Source organism: Ursus americanus, chromosome 3, assembly GCF_024610735.1.
Source record: "Ursus americanus isolate L20-20 chromosome 3, mUrsAme1.1.p, whole genome shotgun sequence".
Lineage (NCBI taxonomy): Eukaryota > Metazoa > Chordata > Mammalia > Carnivora > Ursidae > Ursus > Ursus americanus.
Genome location: NC_142129.1, coordinates 69,140,780 through 69,161,541, shown reverse-complemented (window position 1 = coordinate 69,161,541; position 20,762 = coordinate 69,140,780). Strand labels below are relative to the sequence as shown.

General features: G+C 42.4%; 1 protein-coding gene across 3 annotated transcripts in view; it reads right to left on the bottom strand.

The window, feature by feature from the left end:
• CDK6 (cyclin dependent kinase 6) overlaps window positions 1–20,762 on the bottom strand; it is a 240,637-nt gene that overhangs the window by 11,633 nt on the left and 208,242 nt on the right. For all 3 annotated transcript variants that reach the window (XM_045793256.2, XM_045793257.2, XM_045793255.2), the window contains exons 6-7: window positions 10,079–10,129; window positions 4,573–4,708 (exon numbers count right to left, since the gene is read on the bottom strand). In XM_045793256.2, the coding sequence (XP_045649212.1) occupies window positions 4,573–4,708; window positions 10,079–10,129 (187 nt within the window). The remainder of the gene's footprint in view (window positions 1–4,572; window positions 4,709–10,078; window positions 10,130–20,762) is intronic.

Here is a 20,762-nt window from a genome sequence, read left to right as displayed (position 1 = left end):
CCGCAGGGCTGAACCACCCACCAGGTTCAGTTCTGGTACCGAACTCTATTCCAGGCGGTCAACTCAAGTGCAGGCAGCAGGTGAAAGCGGGGGACAGTGAAGCTCTGAGCAGCAATCTCCATTCACAAGCTGCCGGTTCATCATCACTTGGGCAGGCTGCTTCCCTCATCTCAGTTCCGCTTCCACTCCAATCCCAGCTAATCCTGTTCTTCAAATCCTCCTCCTGTCCTTCCACCAACACCTCCAGAGTGCCTAGTAGGTGGCAAGCACTAGTGAAGGATGAGTAAGACCCACCCCTTGCCCAGGAACACACAAGTAGCGGAGAAGCTCCACCAGCTTCCCCGTCCATGTGACACGGTGCCCACCGAAGTGAACTGGGGATCCGAAACGTCTACCAATTTCAGTCCTCTCTGTAATCTAAAGACTTCACATTATCAAGGTTATGCTGATCTCTTCCACATAACCTGGGTTTTTGCCCTCAAGGAGCTCAGAGTCTTAGGTCCTGACTGGATTAGGACCCCCTCTAACCTCCGTTGAACACTACTGACCTGGAAAATTCTATATATAATTCCAGGCAAATTTTTGGGTCCCCTGAAATCTTATTTATGCTGAGCTCCCCACCAGTCCATGGAGGCTGGTTTCTCATAATGTCTCCTGAAAACCAAAGAGCCAAAGGACAAGCAGAGGAAGGACCTTGTTGGTAGAATGGTCCTACTGTCTCTAATAGCAACGAACATCTTAAAAAAAGTTTTGCATGGGCTGAACTCCCCCAGGACAGAAGAGCAGGGTCAAAATCCTTGAGCCTGAGGTCTACTTTCCACAGAATCCAGGAAGGGGAAAATTAGGTAGTGACATTAGAAAAGGAAGCAGCCAGTTTAATCCCTAGGAAATATGAACAAAGAAAAAAAAAGTTGTGGGAATATGTTCAAGATAGAGAGACATGTCCCTAGAGGGCTGTGTGGGAGGAAGCCCATCCTCACAGCTATCTTGACGGCTTAGAGCTGGGAAGAGGGTGGAGAGAAGGAGAACTCCTTAGCCTAATGTGGAAGTGTGTGAGAATCTCAAGTTGGAAGAGATTTTTTTTTTTTTTTTAAGATTTATTTGAGAAAGAGAGAGAGAGAGAGCGAGCACACACGAGCGCACCAGCAGGGTAGGGGCAGAGGGAGAGGGAGAAGCAGACTCCCCTCTGAGCAGGGAGACCAATGCGGGGCTCGATCCCAGGACCCTGGGATCATGACCTGAGCCAAAGGCAGGCACTTAACCAACTGAGCCACGCAGGTGTCCCAAGTTGGAAGTCTTAATACTTTATGTCCTACAGAAACATTGTTAGAAATGGTGGCTAAGTTCTATCGCTGCTCTGCTTCAACAGAGCAATTGGATGATTTGAGAATTAATTCAAAATCTTGTGTAAGAATATTGTTTCTCCAAGAAAATCTAATTTTTTTGCCAAATAACGGATAAAATGAGATTCTGGAATTGCTATTCAGTCAAGAGTTGAACACCATGACGGACTGGATCATTTTTCAGCACGTATCCTCCTTCTTCCCACCCCTCCCTTCACGGGAGGGGTAGTCTTTCCTCTATTAGAGTTGGCCTGGGCCATGTAACTTACTTTGGCCAATGGAATGTGGACAGAAGCAGCAGGGTGCCTCTTCCAAGCCTAGGCCATCGGGGCCATCATGTGTTTCTGCTGGTCCTTTGGGGGCATCCACCTTCCATTACAAGAAAAACCTGCTCCAGGGAGCCAAAGCCCCTCTCGTTTTGAGCCCCAGAATGTGACACATGGAGAACACTTGTCCTTGACCCATAGGCTGCAGCAGAGCTGTTTCTGCCAATCTGCAGACCCATGAGCAAAAATAAATGCTTACTGCTGGATGTTGGTGAGACTTTTGGGTTGTGTGTTATGCAGCAGAACCAGACTAATCCAAGAAATAGCCCACTCTCCCCTGATATGCGCCTTAGGCTCTGAAAACAGACAGCAGAAATTCAAAGAGCATCGTATTTGGAGTAAGTCCTCAGCCTCTCAAGTTAACCACGACGAAGGGGAGAAGACTTGTAAAGACGGGTAGGTTTGGGATGTTAAAAATAATCTTCCCCCTGAATGGTCTTATTACTGTGCCCTACTTATGTATGTACGTAAGAGCATTTACAAATGCCAATGCACGTATCCACACATACATGGCTGAGACGTTGTAGTGTCAGCCTTGTTTTCAGATACAACAAAGGACAATTCTTAGAGTGCTAAACTTTTAAATGTTGTTTCTTAAAAGGAATGACTTTCTAAAATACCTTTCCCTTTTCATCCTTACTAAATCATTCTGAATAGAGGCAACAAGTACTGCTGGGATCCCAGCTGCCTCTCTGGCACTGAATGGCTCTCTCTCTTCCGCTTGATAGTTCTCCCGTGTCCCTCTAGCAGGAAACAGTGAGAACTTTCAGGGGGTTCTGAGCTTTGCGGTCCTCAGCTGTCCTTTCCCGGAATGCCCATGGATTATTACATTTTGTCCTTAAGTTTCTTCCAGTCCTGACGTCACTGGGGCTGCTGCTTATTTCTCTCCTTTGCTTTTTCTAATCTCTGCTGACGCTCATTGTCTACCCTCTTCCTTCTCTCTCCGGTAGCTTCTTTGTGCCTTTTTCTTTTCTGTCTCCTGCATTTCTCTAGTTGAGCACTAGTGTGTGGTCTGACTTTGGAAGCCAGCAGCACTAGTGGGAGACACTGAATGAACATGCAACATCATCTGCTATCTTTATGTTTTAAGTTCCTCTTGGCGACTCCTACTGATGTTGGAGCTAGGAGGTACTCTGAGCTGTCTTTGGGTATCCCAGGAGCTGAAGAAGTGGGATGCTTTACTACTAAAATCGGCTATCATTGTGATTCTGTGTCCCGAATCTTCTAAGAGGAGCATTCCATTCAAAGTTCTTGCTGAAAAGGAAAGCCGATGGCGGCCATATTTTATAACACATCATCCCTACCCCCTCCCAGCGTAGCTGACCAGACCAGGAATGGTGACCTGGCTCTGGGCAGCAACTCCTATCATGGCTTGGCAAAGGTGAGGTGTGTCAGCCACATTCTTCCTTTTAGGACTCTGATGCAGGAAATACTAACAACAGAGCGAACATGAGCAGTGGGCATTAGAGCTGAAAGGATCCATGAGTTGGCCGAAGTTCTGACAGTCAAAGGGCCAGTCAGAGTTAAGGGGAGCAGAGAGTACTACCGAAAAGAGGCACTGAAGGGGAGAAAAGGCCTTCAGGGCAGAGACAAGCAGAGCTGCTGAGCAGGTGATGTTCTTAGCAGGACTGAGGGAGCATTTACGCTCTGGATGGCTTTTCACTGCCAGGCTGCATCAAACCCCCTCTTCTTAAGGTAATGCAAGTACACATCTGTTATTTGAAACCAAGGAAAAAATTTCCTAAATAGTAGGTGAGCCAGCAAGTGTGGATATACAGTCAGCCTCTGTATGGGAGACTATATTCTCCCTTCTAATAATAATTTATTTCAAAGGATGTGAGCCAAAGTCCTCAGAGTGTCTTAGAAATAAACGGAGGGGAGGGAATATAGCTGTCTTTCTCTGTAACGTGGCACTGGAGGGAATCTTTGAGTAAGCCAGAAATGAGCCACCACCAGGTGAAGATGGAATTAGGGATCTCACTGGGAGAATCCATGGCTCTGCGAACATGCCAATCAATGGCTGTGTCCACACGGAGTTAAATTAGAACATTTCTACTAAAGCCTATAGACTCTTAGTCTATATTTGAAATTTAGAATACATTGACAGAACGGGAGCACTAGCGCCTCTAGGTCTGGGAGCACTTTCTTGGTGAGATATCAAAAGTTGTTAGTCAACAGGTGAAGGATACACTCATTACTCAGTGGGTTCTCAACACCAAGGGTAGCTCAATAGGTACACTCCTCAACCTATTGTTCTGTAGGGAAGAATGTATAAGGCCAAGTATTACGCGTCTAAATCTCAAGCAGAACACAAGTCCTTATTTTCAGTGGGGTACTTTCTATGTGCATGGCACGTTCAATACTTATTGGAAGCATATGTCTAGATGAATCGAGAGGCTTCTGTGGCTGCATTCAAATGAACATTTATTTTTTATTTTTTAAAGATTTTATTTATTCGACAGAGATAGAGACAGCCAGCGAGAGAGGGAACACAAGCAGGGGGAGTGGGAGAGGAAGAAGTAGGCTCATAGCGGAGGAGCCTGATGTGGGGCTTGATCCCATAACGTCGGGATCACGCCCTGAGCCGAAGGCAGACGCTCAACCACTGGGTGGTGGTGTCACCCAGGCGCCCCTCAAATGAACATTTAAAGATGGCGGATTGAAAGTGTGTGGATCACACTCTTTCTCTTTCTGTAGGAAATGAAGACATTCCAGAATCAAAAGCCACCAGCTGCTGCAGGTATGGAAATGAAAGCTGCTGAGAGGCTGTGGCCTCTTGCTCTGCGTGGCTGTGGTAATGATGCTACACTGATGCTGCGCCCGCCACTCACGAGACCACCCAGCGGACAGGTCACGTCTCTCATCAGCCCCGTACAGACCAACTCTGCACCGCGTGAACTTACCAGAAGGAGGTCCTTGCCTTGCTCATCAATATCTGTTACGAACTTCTCAATCGGTTGAGGAGATTTGGAGTGAAAAGCCTGTCTGGGAAGGGCGACATCCCTTGGCCAGTCCTCTTCTCCTGGGAGTCCAATTACACTACAAAAGAGCCACGCGTGAACATAAGCATCATTAGCTGCTATGCTGAAGCTATTTTCCCACCAAAGTCCAGATGATGATAAAGTTGAAGAGGCAGGCATGGGGGACACAGAGCCCAGGGAGCCCCCTCACTTGTATTACTGGCAGGACTCTCATCTCTGTCCTACTGAAATAGGGTGATCACAGGGTAGAGGGCGATCTCACAGGAGAACTGGAAGATTCACTGGGAAGAGATAAGAGATTCCTCTGGTAGCAGATACTAAATGTATGAGATGATGCAGAAACAGAAAATAACATATTACCAATAAGTCCTGACATGCTGACAGAGTAGGAGGCCCACGAGGGCACATATTTTCCTTTATGCCCAAGAGTGCTTTTTTGGGTTCTGATCCACACTCTCATATTGACATGCTTTTATGATGCTCATCGAACACGATTCATTAACACATAAATTTGGCCGCACTTTTGGTTAAAGAACAATTCCCCAAACAGTAATTACATATATTAGAATCAGACCCAAAAGTGGCTAATAGGTATGTTAATTCTGTGCTGGGCAAACACTATTTTATAATTTAATTTCAAATTAATTAAATTTAGTTTATATATATTTTATACTACAAAACTAATTTTTTTATTTTAAAAGATTTTATTTATTTTAGAGAGAGAGAGAGCAGAGTGCAAGTGGGGGGAGGAGCAGAGGGAGAGAGACAAGCAGACTTCAGGCTGAGCACAGAGCCTGACTTGGGGCTCGATCTCACCACCCTGAGGTCATGACCTGAGCCGAAATAAAGAGCTGGACAATTAACTGACTGAGCCACCCAGGCGCCCCTGTAAAACTATTTTATGGTATTCCAAAGTGAGCAAACAATAGAGAAAGACAGTATCATTTATGTTTCCCATGAAAATTATTCTGGGATCAGAAATGTGGAGAGAGGATCAAGTGACATAGAAACAGCACAGGCATTGTACGTCAGCTATATTTAAATACAAAAAATAAATTTAAAAAGTAGAATAGGCTTTGGAAAAGGCAGACCTGGGTTCAAATTCTGTAGATAAGGACAAATTACTTAACTTCTGTAAGCCTCAGTGTGTTTATTAACAATCATAATGTACAGTGATAATTTATATAAAGAGCATAGCACAGTGCCTGACACATAACACTTGTCACTATCAATACATTAGCCATTATTATTATTTTAAAGATTTTATTGATTTATTTGAGACAGAGAGAGAGCACGAGAGGGGGGAGGGGTGGAGGGAGAGGGAGAAGCAGACTCCACGCTGAGCAGGGAGCCCAACATGGGTCTGGATCCCAGGACCCTGAGATCATGACCTGAGCTGAAGGCAGATGCCCAACCGACTGAGCCACCCAGGTGCCCCACCCATTATTATTATAAGAAGAAAATAACGTTATTAATCTAAAATGCATAGGCAATGCATCACTACCACACTAAAAATATGAACTGTTTGAGTCCTATTGATGTGTGACTTGAGGTTCTTCAGAAATATTAATAGGTCAGTGGCTTTAGATGGGGGCGGGCAAGCCCACGACCCCAAGATCTCGACTCAGTGGAAACCAACAGTGGGATGCTCCAGGGACCGAGCCACCCACGCACCCCTACAACATGGAGATATTATTTAAAGTTTATGTATAGGGGCACCTGGGTGACTCAGCTGGTTGAGCATCTGCCTTTGGCTAGGGCCATGATCTCAGGGTCCTGGGATCCAGCCCCAACTGTGCTCCCTGCTCAGCAGCGAGTCTGCCTCTCCCTCTCCCTCTGTGATCTCTCTCACTTTCACTCTCTCTCAAATAAATAAATAAAATCTTAAAAAAAATTAAGTTTATGTATAGATAATAGGTAGGTTTGAATAAGGGAAATCGGATGCAAGCACTTATATCTCACTTAATACTCTGATTAACTTCAAACTAAAAAGTTACAATGTAGTGGACAGAATATATGGCCATTCAAATTGACCGAACTTTTTTTTTAAGATTTTATGTTTAAGTAATCTCTACACCCAGCGTGGGGCTCGAACTTACAACCCTGAGATCAAGAGTTGCATGCTCTACCAACTGAGCCAGCCAGGCACCCCCTGACCAAATTATTTTAACTACAGTTAGAAATGGTGCTGGCCTGCATTAGAGTCTTCTCCTTGGCCTGCACTCACTGGGACAAAGGTCGAGAAGATGTGTTCTCCTGAATGGATTTCCAGGTTTCAGGAAGATGTGGTGGTGAACGTCACAGGCTCTCTGTAAGGCTTTCTTCCCCCCTGCCTTCCCTCAACAGAGCCCAGGTCACAGACCTCACCTGGGAAGAGCAGACACCTGTATCATAATTGCACCTGGCACTTGGTGTCCGGGAAAAGACCCTGTACTCCTATGTCTGTTGGACACATGAGGAGAGCCACGTTGTTGAGACAAATAAAGACAGACTCATGGCCATATCTACCAGAACAAGTGAATGGAAATGACAACCTGGGTAATACACAAATTTGCTTAATAACAAGATCTAGAATAAGAGTAGAAAGAAAAAAGATACCACTACTGATTACTAAAGGACATAAATGTGTATGCTTGGAAAGAACGGGATAGGCAGAGGAAGAAACTTTATTTCCTTCATTTTTAGCTTTTTAGCCATTTTTATATCATTTTTTTGCATATCATCACCAGTCATCTAGAAATCAATTATAAAAATTCTTAGTAATAATTAAAATATCTTTTTAAAAAATCCTTTTATTTGCAGCTTTGAATATATTTGTATCGAAATGAATCTGGTGCTATGCATAGCTGAAGGTCGAAAGCAAGAACGAGTGTCTCTGTGTGTATATGTATGTGCGGTGTATAATTACATATACGTGTACACAGCCATCTATATAAACACCTTTCAAAAGTATTTTTAAATCTGTCACCTCCTCTGATCCCATAACGACCTCCTGAGACATGTAGGTCAGTTATTACTTCCTTTTTGTAGATGTGGAAACGAAGGGTTGAGGAGTGAATTCAACTGCCAAAGTCACACACGGTGAGTTCAGCCACAGAGCGGGCGCGAACCCAGCTCTCTTCATTCCAAATCCAATATTTTGTTTCCATTTAACTATGACTCTGCTCTGAAAAATGCTCTAAAATGTCACGAGCTAAAAGCATTCAGTTTCACTTTCAAAGTACTTGCTGTTCTTTGAAAGTATAAATCTTTCTAAATGCAGAAACAGTTCTCCTCGTAAGAGAATGTGAATGTGGCTTTCCTTTAAAAAAAAAAAATTCCCTTTAATATCCAGTATGAACTTTTATGGCCCATAGACGAATGTTGTGAAACTCTGATAGGTCCATTAAAAAGTGCTTGCATCAAGTTTCAGTATTTGGACAGCTGAATATAAGCCTTAAAAGTTGACATTGTACTGCAAAGACTGACAGCACCGAATCTATAAATGGCAGCAGGGATAGAAATCATTTTTCAAGTACTTTAGAAATGACACTAGGGTGCAGCATTGTCCCTTTTCTTTATGCCAAAGGAACAAACGCAGAGTAAACAGAACATCATTTCAGTGAAACAACGCCAGGAACCACGAAGGAAATGCTAAACGCATAAGACTTCTAGAACTTTATGGCTTCTTTTCTGCTGGCAACCCAGGGTCTCAGGCCTTTGCCAAAACTGGGACTGGCTCTCCCTTGGGCGCAAGTCAAACATGTTTGTCGGAGGTTCTCTTCGGTCCATTTCCCTGGCTTCAGATACCAAGGGGCACTAACAAGGCTAACAAGTTCGCAGACCCCAGGGCTAGAGGTGGACAGAACGCCTGGGTGATGTCAGTAAAGGAAAGGTGGTGACGGGTTTCAGTGTCTGGCGAGCTGGCTTCCCTCAAGATGGCTTTTCCTTTTAACAGAGTCACTGGTGTGTCTGACTTTCCCAGTTCCTGTTTCAAGTTCGCACTGCACACAAACTATATTCAACAGTGGGGGGAAGAACAGATGGGAGTTCATCGCCCTATGAGCAAAGAAGTTGACATCCAGAAGCAGAGAGAACTTGAGTTCTGTCCTGAATCTGCCCATCTTATGGACTGGCAGGAGCAGAAGGGGGAGGAAGGGGGAGAGGAGGTGGTGGGGAGTGGGAGTCCCAGCAGCTGCCCTGGACCGGGGGAGCCCCCACACAATAAACCCAGCAGGTATTTTTCAGGCCTTGAAGCCACTGGGTTGTGATTCAGGAGTGGCACTGGCATCATCAGAAGTCTAGTGGAGCTTTCCAAGTCACTAAAAGAACAAACTGAAGTTCCAGTTTTATTCCAACTGTTTTAAGCACTCATGCTCGAGTAGATAGCGTTAAACATGTAATTATTTTCTTTAGGGGTACTTTTCACCAGCTTTACGGACTGAAAATATCATAAAAATCACTGGGATTCCTATAAAATGTTACAGACCAATGACTGGGTCTACTTTTGGCTCTAGAACTCCCACTTTTTTCTTACTTCACCCCAATTCTGAGGGGGCTTGGCAAATGCACAGACTTCATGCTTTGTGAGAGGAAAAGCCCCTTTCTTAACATTCTAGAAACATGAAAGCATACATACCCCATGGGCACAAACATGTAGACATGAATGGAACTCTGCAAATCATCAACGAGCCAAGTAACAGACAATTAGAACCAAAGAATTTGAGCGCAAGAAAGGATCTTAGAATTTACGTCCAAAGTTTCAGTATTCAGGTGAAGAAGTTAAGGAACAAAAAGGTTAAATGATTAATGATGAATTATAATCATAGCTGCCATTTTAAAAGCATTCACTATGCACCGGGCACCATGTGTGCACTTTACAGGGCATTTTAAATGACTTTCTCAAGACTGCACAGAATTTAGCAACAGACATAGGGTTAGAACCTAGGATTCTCATTTCCTATGTCGGTGCTTCAAAGGAAAACGGGTTGTGTAGCATACCATCCAAAACAAAACAATGCAAAACCAATCCAGATGACTCAATGGGGATACTCAATGGGAACAGGAAGCCCAGTGGGCAAGGATGGGCTACCAGGCAACCAAGCGCCCCACCACTGATGTTGGATGCGTCTGAAATGGCCCCAAGCAGACAACACATCTGAACTCAAGAAATGGAGCTCAGCCAAATGGAGAAGGAGGATCTGCGAAAAGATCCGCCTGAGCAACATGCAAGCTTCCAGAGCAGACCGGTTAGGCCACACATCATGATGGGCTCTGCATAAAACAGCATGTCTGCCATGTCCCCACTCACCAAATAGTAACACTGACGGAGGCAGCAGCTTGGGGGAGGAAAGACAGGAGGTAAATATTTTATGTGAATGTCAGAGAAAAGGCACGGTACACGTTTTAATGCTATGGACACGGATGTAAAATTACAGTTACTACTTACTCCAAGATTTTTCCAAGCTGATCGACATCTGAACTTCCACGAAAAAGAGGCCTACAAGAGTAAAGATACATATTAAACAGGGAATTTTCTCCAGTTACATTTCAATCGTATTGGTCATTACCATTGTTTACAGGAAGCAAAACATTCTTTAAGGGTGAGGAAGGAGTAAAGAAGTGAGACATCTCTCCTTTGGTCTATGTAGGTTTTTCTTGCATTTGACTTCATAGTAAGAATCTCTCATAACTATCTGCTGGTCCTTGACTCCCCTGTTTTACCACCGTGGGTATTCTGTTCGCACTCACTGCAACAACAGTGCCACGGGGACACACAGGCCCTGGTTTCAAAGTCCTACCCAACTTTCTGATAGGGTGGAATGCATCACTGTTCTAGTTGGGACCGAGGGGTGCGCGGGCTTCTTTGAAACTGTTCTTGGTCAGATTCTTCTCTGAGCACCCTTTCCTCCCTTCTCTGCTATCACAGGACTTCCTCAGGGCGCTCTTTCTTTCCATGGGTACCATTGCTGCAGTGACATGCCTCTGGAACTATTTTTCTGATTTTATCACTTCCTATCTCACAGCGTTATGGTAGTTAGCCATCACTCTGGGCTTCAGAGGAGAGGTGAACACACAGCCCTCAGTGTCAACCTGGGCATTTAGCTGGCCATTAAATAAGCTCATTTGGTGACATTTCTGGCATCTTCCCAAGCAGATCAATACTCTTCGAAGGCAAGGACTTCTCTAGGTTTGCCCCTAATCTTTGGCCTAGAGCTTTACCTGAACAGGTGCTCAGTTAATAAATATTTTATTTAATATATTCCTATGGCACACACGGAAATGTTTCCTAACCCCTTGCTCAATGACTGACAGATATTTTTCAACAATAATGTGCTTTAAAAAATATTTGTAGCCTATTACCAGAGACCATATTTTTAAATGTTATATATCAATTATAAATATAAATATTACATATCAATTTTAGAAAAGCCAAACAATGGAATCTTAACAGCTATTATTTCTAGAACACTAATGTTGAATCTGACATAATGCCATGTGCTCCCCGAACATTATCTCCATCTAATTCTCACAAAAATTTCAGGAGCAAGGTAGTATTATTATTCTTATTTTCTGATGAGCGGATGGAGATGTTTCATGACTTACCGAAGGACCAATAACAAAATGCAGACTTAAAATTCAAACCAGGTTCACTTTCCCCCAAAGCTTATCTGCTTCATTATTATATTGTGATACTTTTATTTTGGTTACTACTGTTCTCCACACTCACAGACAGCTCCTACAGTTGAGCCTCTGGGGTGAAATAGCACAGAGCCGGGGTGAAGAGCACTTTAGAGAGAACCCGGTGTCTCACAAGCAGGTGCCTGTGGGATTCTGTATTCAGGTTGCTTTGCAAATGTCCAAGTGTCTTTAAATTCTTGCCCTGCTTCAACAAGGAACAAAGCAATTCACCAGAGTGACTGAAGTTCTCTATTCTTTCCATACACTTACTGTCTGATGGCCCTTCTAAATTTATTTATTTATTTATTTTTAAGATTTTATTTTTAAGGAATCTCTATACCCAACACGGGGCTTGAACTTCCAACCCTGAGATCAAGAGTTGCCCACTCTACTGACTAAGCCAGCTAGGTGCCCCTTAATTAAGTTTTTAATTTTAACTCCGGTGTAGTTGACATACAGTGCTAGGCCCTAATAGATTTTTACATTCTGCCCCCAGTGCAACCTATTACAGCTGTTTTGCTCACATCTTAATTGATAACACCATTTTTCTTCTCCTTTCCAAAGCGCAGAACTTGGGTTGCACAGAAACAATAGTGCCCTTTCTTTTCACACTTCTGTTTCCTTAGTATTAAGGTATAAAATTACAAGACTAAGTATAACCAGCATTATGAGGTCTGGACAAACACAAACGACCCCTCTTTGTGTAGCACGCATCTCAAATGGCTCGAGTGATGGGCACGCCGGGTCAGCAGGCACAGAGGGCACCGAGGGCACGCCTTTAATCTGATGAGCTGGTGAAGCGGCTTGGTAAACATGCCAAGCCCCTCACCCTGCACGAAGAAGACTGGTATCCACAGTGAAATTATCTTTGAGGATCATGGAGCAGCTTAAAAGAAACTGGCATCGCTACTGGGAAACAAACAAGGCAGACTACCTTGAGTGGACCTTGTTCCCAGGCAAAAGCATAAGCCTATCTCTTTCCTGAGGTGGGTACTGAGACCCGAGCCTGAAGCTCAGCTCTGGCAGTGGCTCATGCCCTCACTGGTTTGGTTACTGGCTCCCTTTTTGTTTTTCTCCCTTGCCAATGTTGTAACATTTTTGCTAGCTCCACTGTGCATTTAAGCAAATGCTTGCTGTATTTTATCTTACATTTGCTACATGTTTTAGCAGAGGGCTTTCAAATCATGTAGTCCACCATATTGCCAGAGCCTTGAAGTCTTGCCTCTCTTGGCTGGACTTGGCCCCACAGAATGAAATGTGCTTTACATCCCTGAGTTAGAATTGGCTCATTAGTTTGGTCTGCTTTAATGAGTGCAAGGAGCAGAAAGGTCTGAATCAGAACCACTTCTCTGTGACCTGCTATGGGGAATACTAGAAACTCGGAAGCAACAATTCAGTGTATGGCTCAGAATGACTTTTGCCAGATAGCAAGACCTGGCATGGGGCTGTGAGGTCTACTAAGTTGGCTTTAGGATAGATATGGATTGGCTTGAGTTATACAGAACCACTAAATCCTGACTGCATGCAATTAACTCCTATAAAATAGATCTTGGGATGCAAAAACATAAGTCACAAAATAATGGCAATGAGTCACATGAAGGGGGGGAACAAGTCTACCTGGAACTAGTACTCTTAGTTGACCAAAAGGTGGTCATGAATATGATCAAATTCTTAGGACCATCCAATCAGTTTTGGGCTGAAAAAGCTCAAGTTTGTAGGAGCTGGTTTTGTGAGAGAAGATGCTATGCTATGTTTATTAGAAGCATGGAGAGTTACAATGGATTTAGAGAAAAGATGAAAGCTTTCATCATGATGACCTCTTGGGGGTGCTGTGGTGGATACCAAAATGTAAGAATAAGATTGTCCCAACTGTATAATACACTCTGTCTTTAAATAAGGCTCCACGGTCAAAAGTCTTGGCTGTATTAGGTCTCTGACCTGTGTGCATCATGTACTGAGGACTGTATTTTCACTGAGGTTATTTTGCATATTTCTTCCTTCCTCAGATAAGCTGAGTTAAATATCCTTCAAGTAATGTAATTTATGGCATGTTTTAGGTGGACAATTATGGACATCTTTGACTATAGTCTTTGGTTTATTGGTAAGGGAGTTTAATTCTACTGCCTTGAATAATTTTATAATTGCAGGAATGATTCAGCTAAAACACACACATACATGAGTCAAACTTGGCTAGTCCTTTATTACCATGACATAGGGCTGAGCTGGAAGGAAGTAGAGGGCTGAAGGACCAACATGGGGGAGAGTAAGACACAGAAAGACTGAAAGACAGACTGAGCTAGAGATGGCCAGACAGAGACAATGTGAGGAGGTCCAAAATAACTCTGAACTCCATTTCTTCCTACTGCCTAAATCTACCTCTCCTTGAAATCCCAGGGTATATTTATATGGGTCCTTTACGAAGACTAAAGATGGAAGGGGAATATTCTATTCTATATCATGAGACAGAGGCTCATAAAAGTCAAAAAGTCATGCATTTTTTGTCTTTTTTTTGAGTCACTGCAGGGAAAGGATCCACACTAAGCTATCCCAGAAGCCTCTCAGGTGACATACTTACTAATTCTTTTAAACTAGTTACTTAAAAATAAAATTAACACAAGAGATATTCTACTGAAAGCAGTAAATCTCAAGCCTGGATTTATATTTTTTTAAAACACTTCTTCTTTATATACACATTTTTTGGGGGGTTAACTAGCAAAATGGAAAGATTATACCTACCAAGAACATCCCAAATAAAAACAGCAATTCTTTTACTGGATTATTATACTAAAAAATCCCTTTATTATATGGGGCATTACTGAAGGACAGTAACTTTTATGTATTTTACTATATCAAAAACTATAATTAATTAATTACTTCAGATGATTTTTCAGTAATTTAACCAAACGTTTGGGTAATGGTGCACAAACATTATCGGTGAAAGACCTTTGTTGAATCTACATTTCGTGGATCCATTTCTAATTTCATACATTTCTTTTCTCTTCACCTAGCCTATGATACCCCTTTTCCCTCAGATTTTCTTCATACTCACTTCTTGGGACAATTACCTTCTTTGGCATAAACCTTCTCTCATGGCCCTCAATCTCTTTTCTATTTGGAATTCCCACATAAACTACAGAGGACCCTACTGGAAGACTTTGTCATTCTACCCTTTGAAGCCAATTTATTTGACAAGATAAATAATATTTGGGGGAAAATATCTGAAACTGAACATTGCTATGTTTTTATGAAAGAGAATTTTAGGTTATTTCCAAGTATTTTCTTCAAATATCTTCCTTCACTATTATACTTAATAATAGTTAATGCTGATAAGATAAACTTTCTGCAAACAATAAATTTTAATTTATATATATAAGCATTTTTTTAACTAAAAGGAAATTATTGCAAAATACAATGACAAATTGCATTCATTTCAAACTATAGCAAAGTCAGTTTTCTTCTCATATGACTGAAGGTGCTGTCATGCCAAAACAAGTATGGTTCTTGGGTTTTCTTTTTTTTTTTAATTTTTTTAAAGATTTTATTTATTTCTTTGACAGAGAGAGAGACAGCCAGCGAGAGAGGGAACACAAGCAGGGGGAGTGGGAGAGGAAGAAGCAGGCTCCCAGCGGAAGAGCCTGATGTGGGGCTCGATCCCAGAACGCCGGGATCACGCCCTGAGCTGAAGGCAGACCCTTAACGACTGCGCCACCCAGGCACCCCGGTTCTTGGTTTTCTTTAGCAAGGATTTTCCCCAAAGCTTTTTTGAGTTTGTGAGAGTTTTAGCCTTAATGCACACGCACCCCTCCCCACCCAACATGTTGATTTTTCAGAATATTTGTTGATGGGGGAAAGGGCATAGGCTTTGGTGATGAACTGTCCTGGGTGTGAATCCTCACACAGCCATTTCTCTCTGAATGACCTTAGGAAAGTCACTTAGCGTCTTTGAACCTTACTTGCTTTATCTGTAAAACGTCCAGTTTAAAGGAGACCTACAGTAAGTGGCAACTAAACACACATATACTTCCTCACACTCATACGTGGTAGACAGCTCTCTTGTTCCTGGCCACTGCTATCCACAAATGATAACAAAGTGTTCCACGTAGTGAACAAGAAAGGAAGGGGACACGTGTCACCACATGGTGGATGCCCAAATCATAGTATAGGCTAATAATTCCTCCTCTGGGGTCACTATTCTCTATACCTGTTACAACTCTTACACCTGCATCATTGAGAAAAGAAAGAATGAATGTCAGATTTTCAAATAAGGTGTGATTAACTTTGGATTGGCAATATCATTTCTTCCTCTGTATGTAGTTTTAGCACCACTCACCACATCTTTTAAGCGTGAAGTGAATTTTCTCGGGTCGGATTACAAAGGGCACCAAGTTTCAGATTACATGCCTTTTTAAACGAACTAAAAGAACATATAACTATCATTCATAAGCTCAATAAACAGTGGGAAACATTTAGAAGTAGGGTATGTTTTCTAGCAGATGAGACGTGTATGCTGATACGTCTGTTACGGAAAGGAAATGATTCATGCATAAGGGAAGATGAAAGGTTTCATTCAGTTACAATACTTCCATTGTACTAAAAAGATGAGGAAGTCATGATCACCCTATAGAGCACCTCTGTAACCTGCATTTGACCTGCCGTTACGCTTTAGCGGCTATCTCTCTTGATTAGCAGAGGAATTCTCCACGTTCATAACACCACCTTTTCAAAAATATTGCTTATTATTTAATGCTTGTTCCTGTGTTCAGCTCTAGAGAGCTGTCATCTGTTAAGTTAAAAATGTTAACTTTCTACTTTACAATTACCACTTATTCAAATAGCCAGATTTAGCAGAAAATGAATTAATTTGCTTCGTAAACACTGAGTGATCACCCACTAAGCACACTGGGCTGCACTAGCTGTTGGGAGATAACCCTTCCCCCAAAATATATATTAAGTATAAATATTACATAACATAGGTCTTAATATTTAATATACATATACTTATATTACACATTTTAATACAAATATATTAAAATATAAATTTATAGTATTTGTAAATAAATATATATATATTACACACTACCATAATGATCCTTGCCTCTGTGGGAGACACGAGACACAAATGCAGGATCTTGAAAGAAAGCTGCTTATCTCATCTTACTGTGGGAGACGAAAGCTCAAGGCAATCATTTAACCTTTACTGCAACGTTGGGAGGTGGTCTGATGAGCTAACTGCCTTTTACAGATGAGAAGTAAAGAAACTTAACCGAGGAAACTCTGCACAGTAAGTGGCTGAGTTGGTCTGTCTGACTCCAATGAGCTGCAAACAGAAGCAGGGTTTTAGAAAGACAAATATGGCAGAGGTTTGCTGAGTCCCTCAGAGGGGATGAAGACAGAGATAGGGAAGCCAACAGGGAGGTCAGGGCAGGAACGAACGAGATCACAAGGACCTAACCCAGGGGGACAGAGCAGATGGGAAAGGACACAAAGACACAGAAGGGAAGGTGATCTGAATTTGGTAAAAGACTCAATAGGACTTGGGAGAAGCAGCATGGTTTTAAGTTTCCAGGCTGAATAAGAAAGGTGGGGAGAAGACTGGAAGACAACTGACTTAATTTTAAACATCTTCCTTTATAATAAAAAATAATGTACAAAACAATGCTTTGAAAACTGAGAATGAAAAACATGTAAAAGATTAGGTAAGCATACCTAGGTAGGTATATACCCAACAATACTGGCAATGTGTGTGCACATAAACACTGGACATGAATGCATGTAGCAGCACTGGTCGTAATAGCCCTAAAGTGGAAGCAACCCACATGTCCATCAGTTGACAATGGGATAACAGAATGTCATATAGCCATACAATGGAGTGTCATTCAGTCATAAAAAGGAATGAAGCAGGGGGGCCTGGGTGGCTCAGTAGGTTAAGCATCTGCCTTCCGCTCGGGTCATGATCCCAGGACTCTGGAATCAAGCTCCGCATTGCATTGGGCTCCCTGCTCAACGGGGAGTCTGCTTTTTCCTCTCCCTCTGCTCATGCTCACTCTCTCTCTCAAAGAAATAAATAAAATCTTAAAAAAAAGGAAAAGGAATGAAGCACTACTACAACATGAACAACCCTTGAAAACAGTATGCTAAGTAAAAGCAGCTGGTCACAAAATACCACGTATTTATTGCATGATTCCATTTATACAGAAGGGGCAAATCTAGGAAAGTAGATTAATGGCTGCCTAAGCTTGAGGGCCTTGAGGGGGAATGAGAAGTGCCTGGTGATGGGAACAGAGTTTCTTTCTGGGTTGATGAAAATGTTAACTTGATTGTGGTAATGGGTGCCCAACTCTGTAGATATACTAGACTAAAACCCACTGAATTTATATTGGTGAATTGTATGGTATGTGAATTGTACGTCAATAAAGTGGTTTAAAAAAATAGTAAAGAAGCTGTATTTTGAAGCAAACTAACAGATTCAGAAGGAGAGTAAAAAATTGCTCTAGGGGGCGCCTGGGTGGCTCAGTTGGTTAAGCATCTGCCTTTGGCTCAAGTCATGATCTTGGGGTCCGGGATCGAGCCCCACATCATTGCATCATTGGGCTCCCTCTGCCTCCTGCTCCCCCCGCTTGTGCTCTATCAAATAAATAAATAAAATTCTTTAAAAAAAAAACCTGCCTTAGGCCTAAATATATAAAGAAGGCTTAAGTACATGGTATTAAAATGTAGTGACAAACATTTATTTTACCATATATTCAGTCAAGTACCCATGTGGAGACATGTACTCTGGAAGTTTCGAATAACCTACTAAGAAGATCTCAATTTCCCCAAACACCTGATTTATCAGATTAGAACTAATTAATAAACCAAAAAAGTCTCTGTACAAAACAGGACATTTTTCAGAACTACGATCTTCTGCTTTCCTCTGGATGGCAGGATTATGGGCGATTTGTTTGTTTTCTGCATTTTTCTATTATTCTTCACTCAGTGTTTGATAAGCACTAATAACTTTTATAATCAGAAGAAAACCCCCCCAACTCTGTGACTTGCTATATAGTACCGCGTGTATGCCATCTGTTCACCTCACCTCTGCGTTCCCTAGCCTGATGCTAATTCACTTCGATTATTCAGTTACGTGTTGGTCTGTCCAACCAAACGAAGCTCTCTGCGGGCAGGGCCAACCCTTACGTGCTTCTGTATCCAGAGCACATGATTTACTGCCAACTCCGTGCATGACTGGCACTCATTTAATAAACAGGAATGGTTACTGTTCCTCCCACTGAGAAGGCCTTCTCTCCCTTCTTTCCATCAACATCAGTCCCTCCCATCTCCAAACTCGCGCTGTTGGTTCATCTCTGGGTAATTCAGGTGTGAAATTGTGTATTTGCGCCGAGATGTGTACACGAATAGACGCATACACATTTAGAGCCAAAACCGATTTGATTTATATTGTTCTGTTTATGCTTTAACTGATCTGTGGCACAGTATCATCCTGCAAATAATGGGTATTTAAAAACAGGGGGCTGGTTGACAGTCTCCTACATCTAAAATCTCACCAAAGCCATCAGGGAAGCAGCAAGAGGCCTGCAGGATAGGAACTTCGCCCTCAGGTGCTTTACTTCACCCAGGTATGCAGGTCAGGGATGGGCTTCTTGGAAGACAGAGGAAGAGAAGGGTTGAGAAGAAGTGTAGCAAAGGCCAGAGTGAGGGATTAAAGAGGGTGGAGGGGAAAGAGGCTGCAGAAGGAAACTAGCCCAGAAAGGAAGGGGCGCTGGTGGGGAAGAGCATGGGAGAAAAAGAAAATTTAAAGCCCAAGTAATATAAGGCAAGGACCGGGGCAAAAAGAATAATCAGAGATGAAGTTCTGTGAACGGAGACAGAGACCAATAGGAAAAACCCCTACCAGGGATGGGAGGTGCCACTCACAGGACAGAGCAGATGAATACAACTGAGAAAGTGTGCTGCCCTATCCTTCCACAGTAGGGGACTCTGAGTCTGGTCATTTCCTCACAAATAAATAGCTGAATTAATTTTTCCTTGTTACCAGATGTGAATAATTTATTTCTCCACAGAGGGCTCATATTTTACTGGACTATGTATGAGTAACTTCCTTGAGAGAGAGTGAGCACTAAGAGAGGTAGAGAGGAAAACCCCACCATTTTTCAATTCAAAATTGAGAATTAAAATTAAACCAGACCTCACCAAACCACTTGAGACTCCCGAAACATTACAAAACTTACAAATTAATATATTTACTGACTTAGTCAATTTTATAGATGACTCAAGAAGCCTAAGTGGTCATTAAGATAAAAAAAAAATATTTCTAACCACTTCAACAAGTATTATCTATTGCTTGCCAGAAATAATTATCACTCTTAAATACTAATTTAATCAAAGAATTGCCTTTCTCTTGTTGCAGTGCTATCTTTTCTTGTCTCAGTCAACTTGGGAGCTGCCCTAACAAAATACCAGGCCAGGTGGCTTAAACAACAGAAATTATTTTCCCTAGTTAAGGGGGCTGGACGTCCTGGATGAAAGTGCCAACAGGATCAGTGTCTGGTGAGGACTCATTCCCTGGTTTGCAGATGGCCACCTGCTGGCTGTATACTCACGTGGAGGAGACCAAGCTTCCTTGGGTCTCTCTTATAAGGGCACTAATGTTATCATGGGAGCCCCACCCTCCTGACCTAAAGTACCCTAAATAATCCCAAATCCAATCTGTACATAATCCCAAATAACATCAAAATTGGGGGAGAGGGCTTCAACATCTGAGTTTGGTGGTGGTAGTGGTGGTGGTGGTAAGACACTAACATTCAGTCTGTAACACTTCCTTCCTCATGTTAATAAATACAGTATCTTTCTGAACTTTAAAATTAGAAACAAACTAGCCACATGGACTCAAGGTGACCCAAGTGAATCAAGTTTTCTCTCTCTGAGAATGTTCTTGTCCAATAGGTGCAACAAACATGATTTGTCCCATTTCTGTGTCTGGGATCCAAGTACTCATTTTATATACTTTCTGGTAAGTTTTCTTGCCAAATTACATGTTCATTACTCTCACATTGCCTCCCTTTTCTCTTGCTCTCTGTTCATACTGCTCAGGGGAGTTCTTTTTAAAAATTTTTTTTTTTTTTTTTTTTTTTTTTTTTTAGATTTTATTTATTTGACAGAGAGAGAGAGAGAGAACAAACAGGGAGAACAGCAGAGGGAAAGGGAGAGGCAGAAGCAGATTCTCCACCAAGCAGGGAGCCTGATGCAGGGCTTGATCCCAGGACCCAGGGATCATGACCTGAGGTGAAGACAGATGCCTAAGCAACTGAGCCACCCAGGTGCCCCTGCTCAGGGGAGTTCTTAAGGCAGGAAAGAAATGGTCATGCATTGAGTACTTTCTACAGGCTGGGTTCCTCGTTGTATTATTATAGTTTCATCCTCACTATCATCCCAATGTCAGACCAAGTACTACA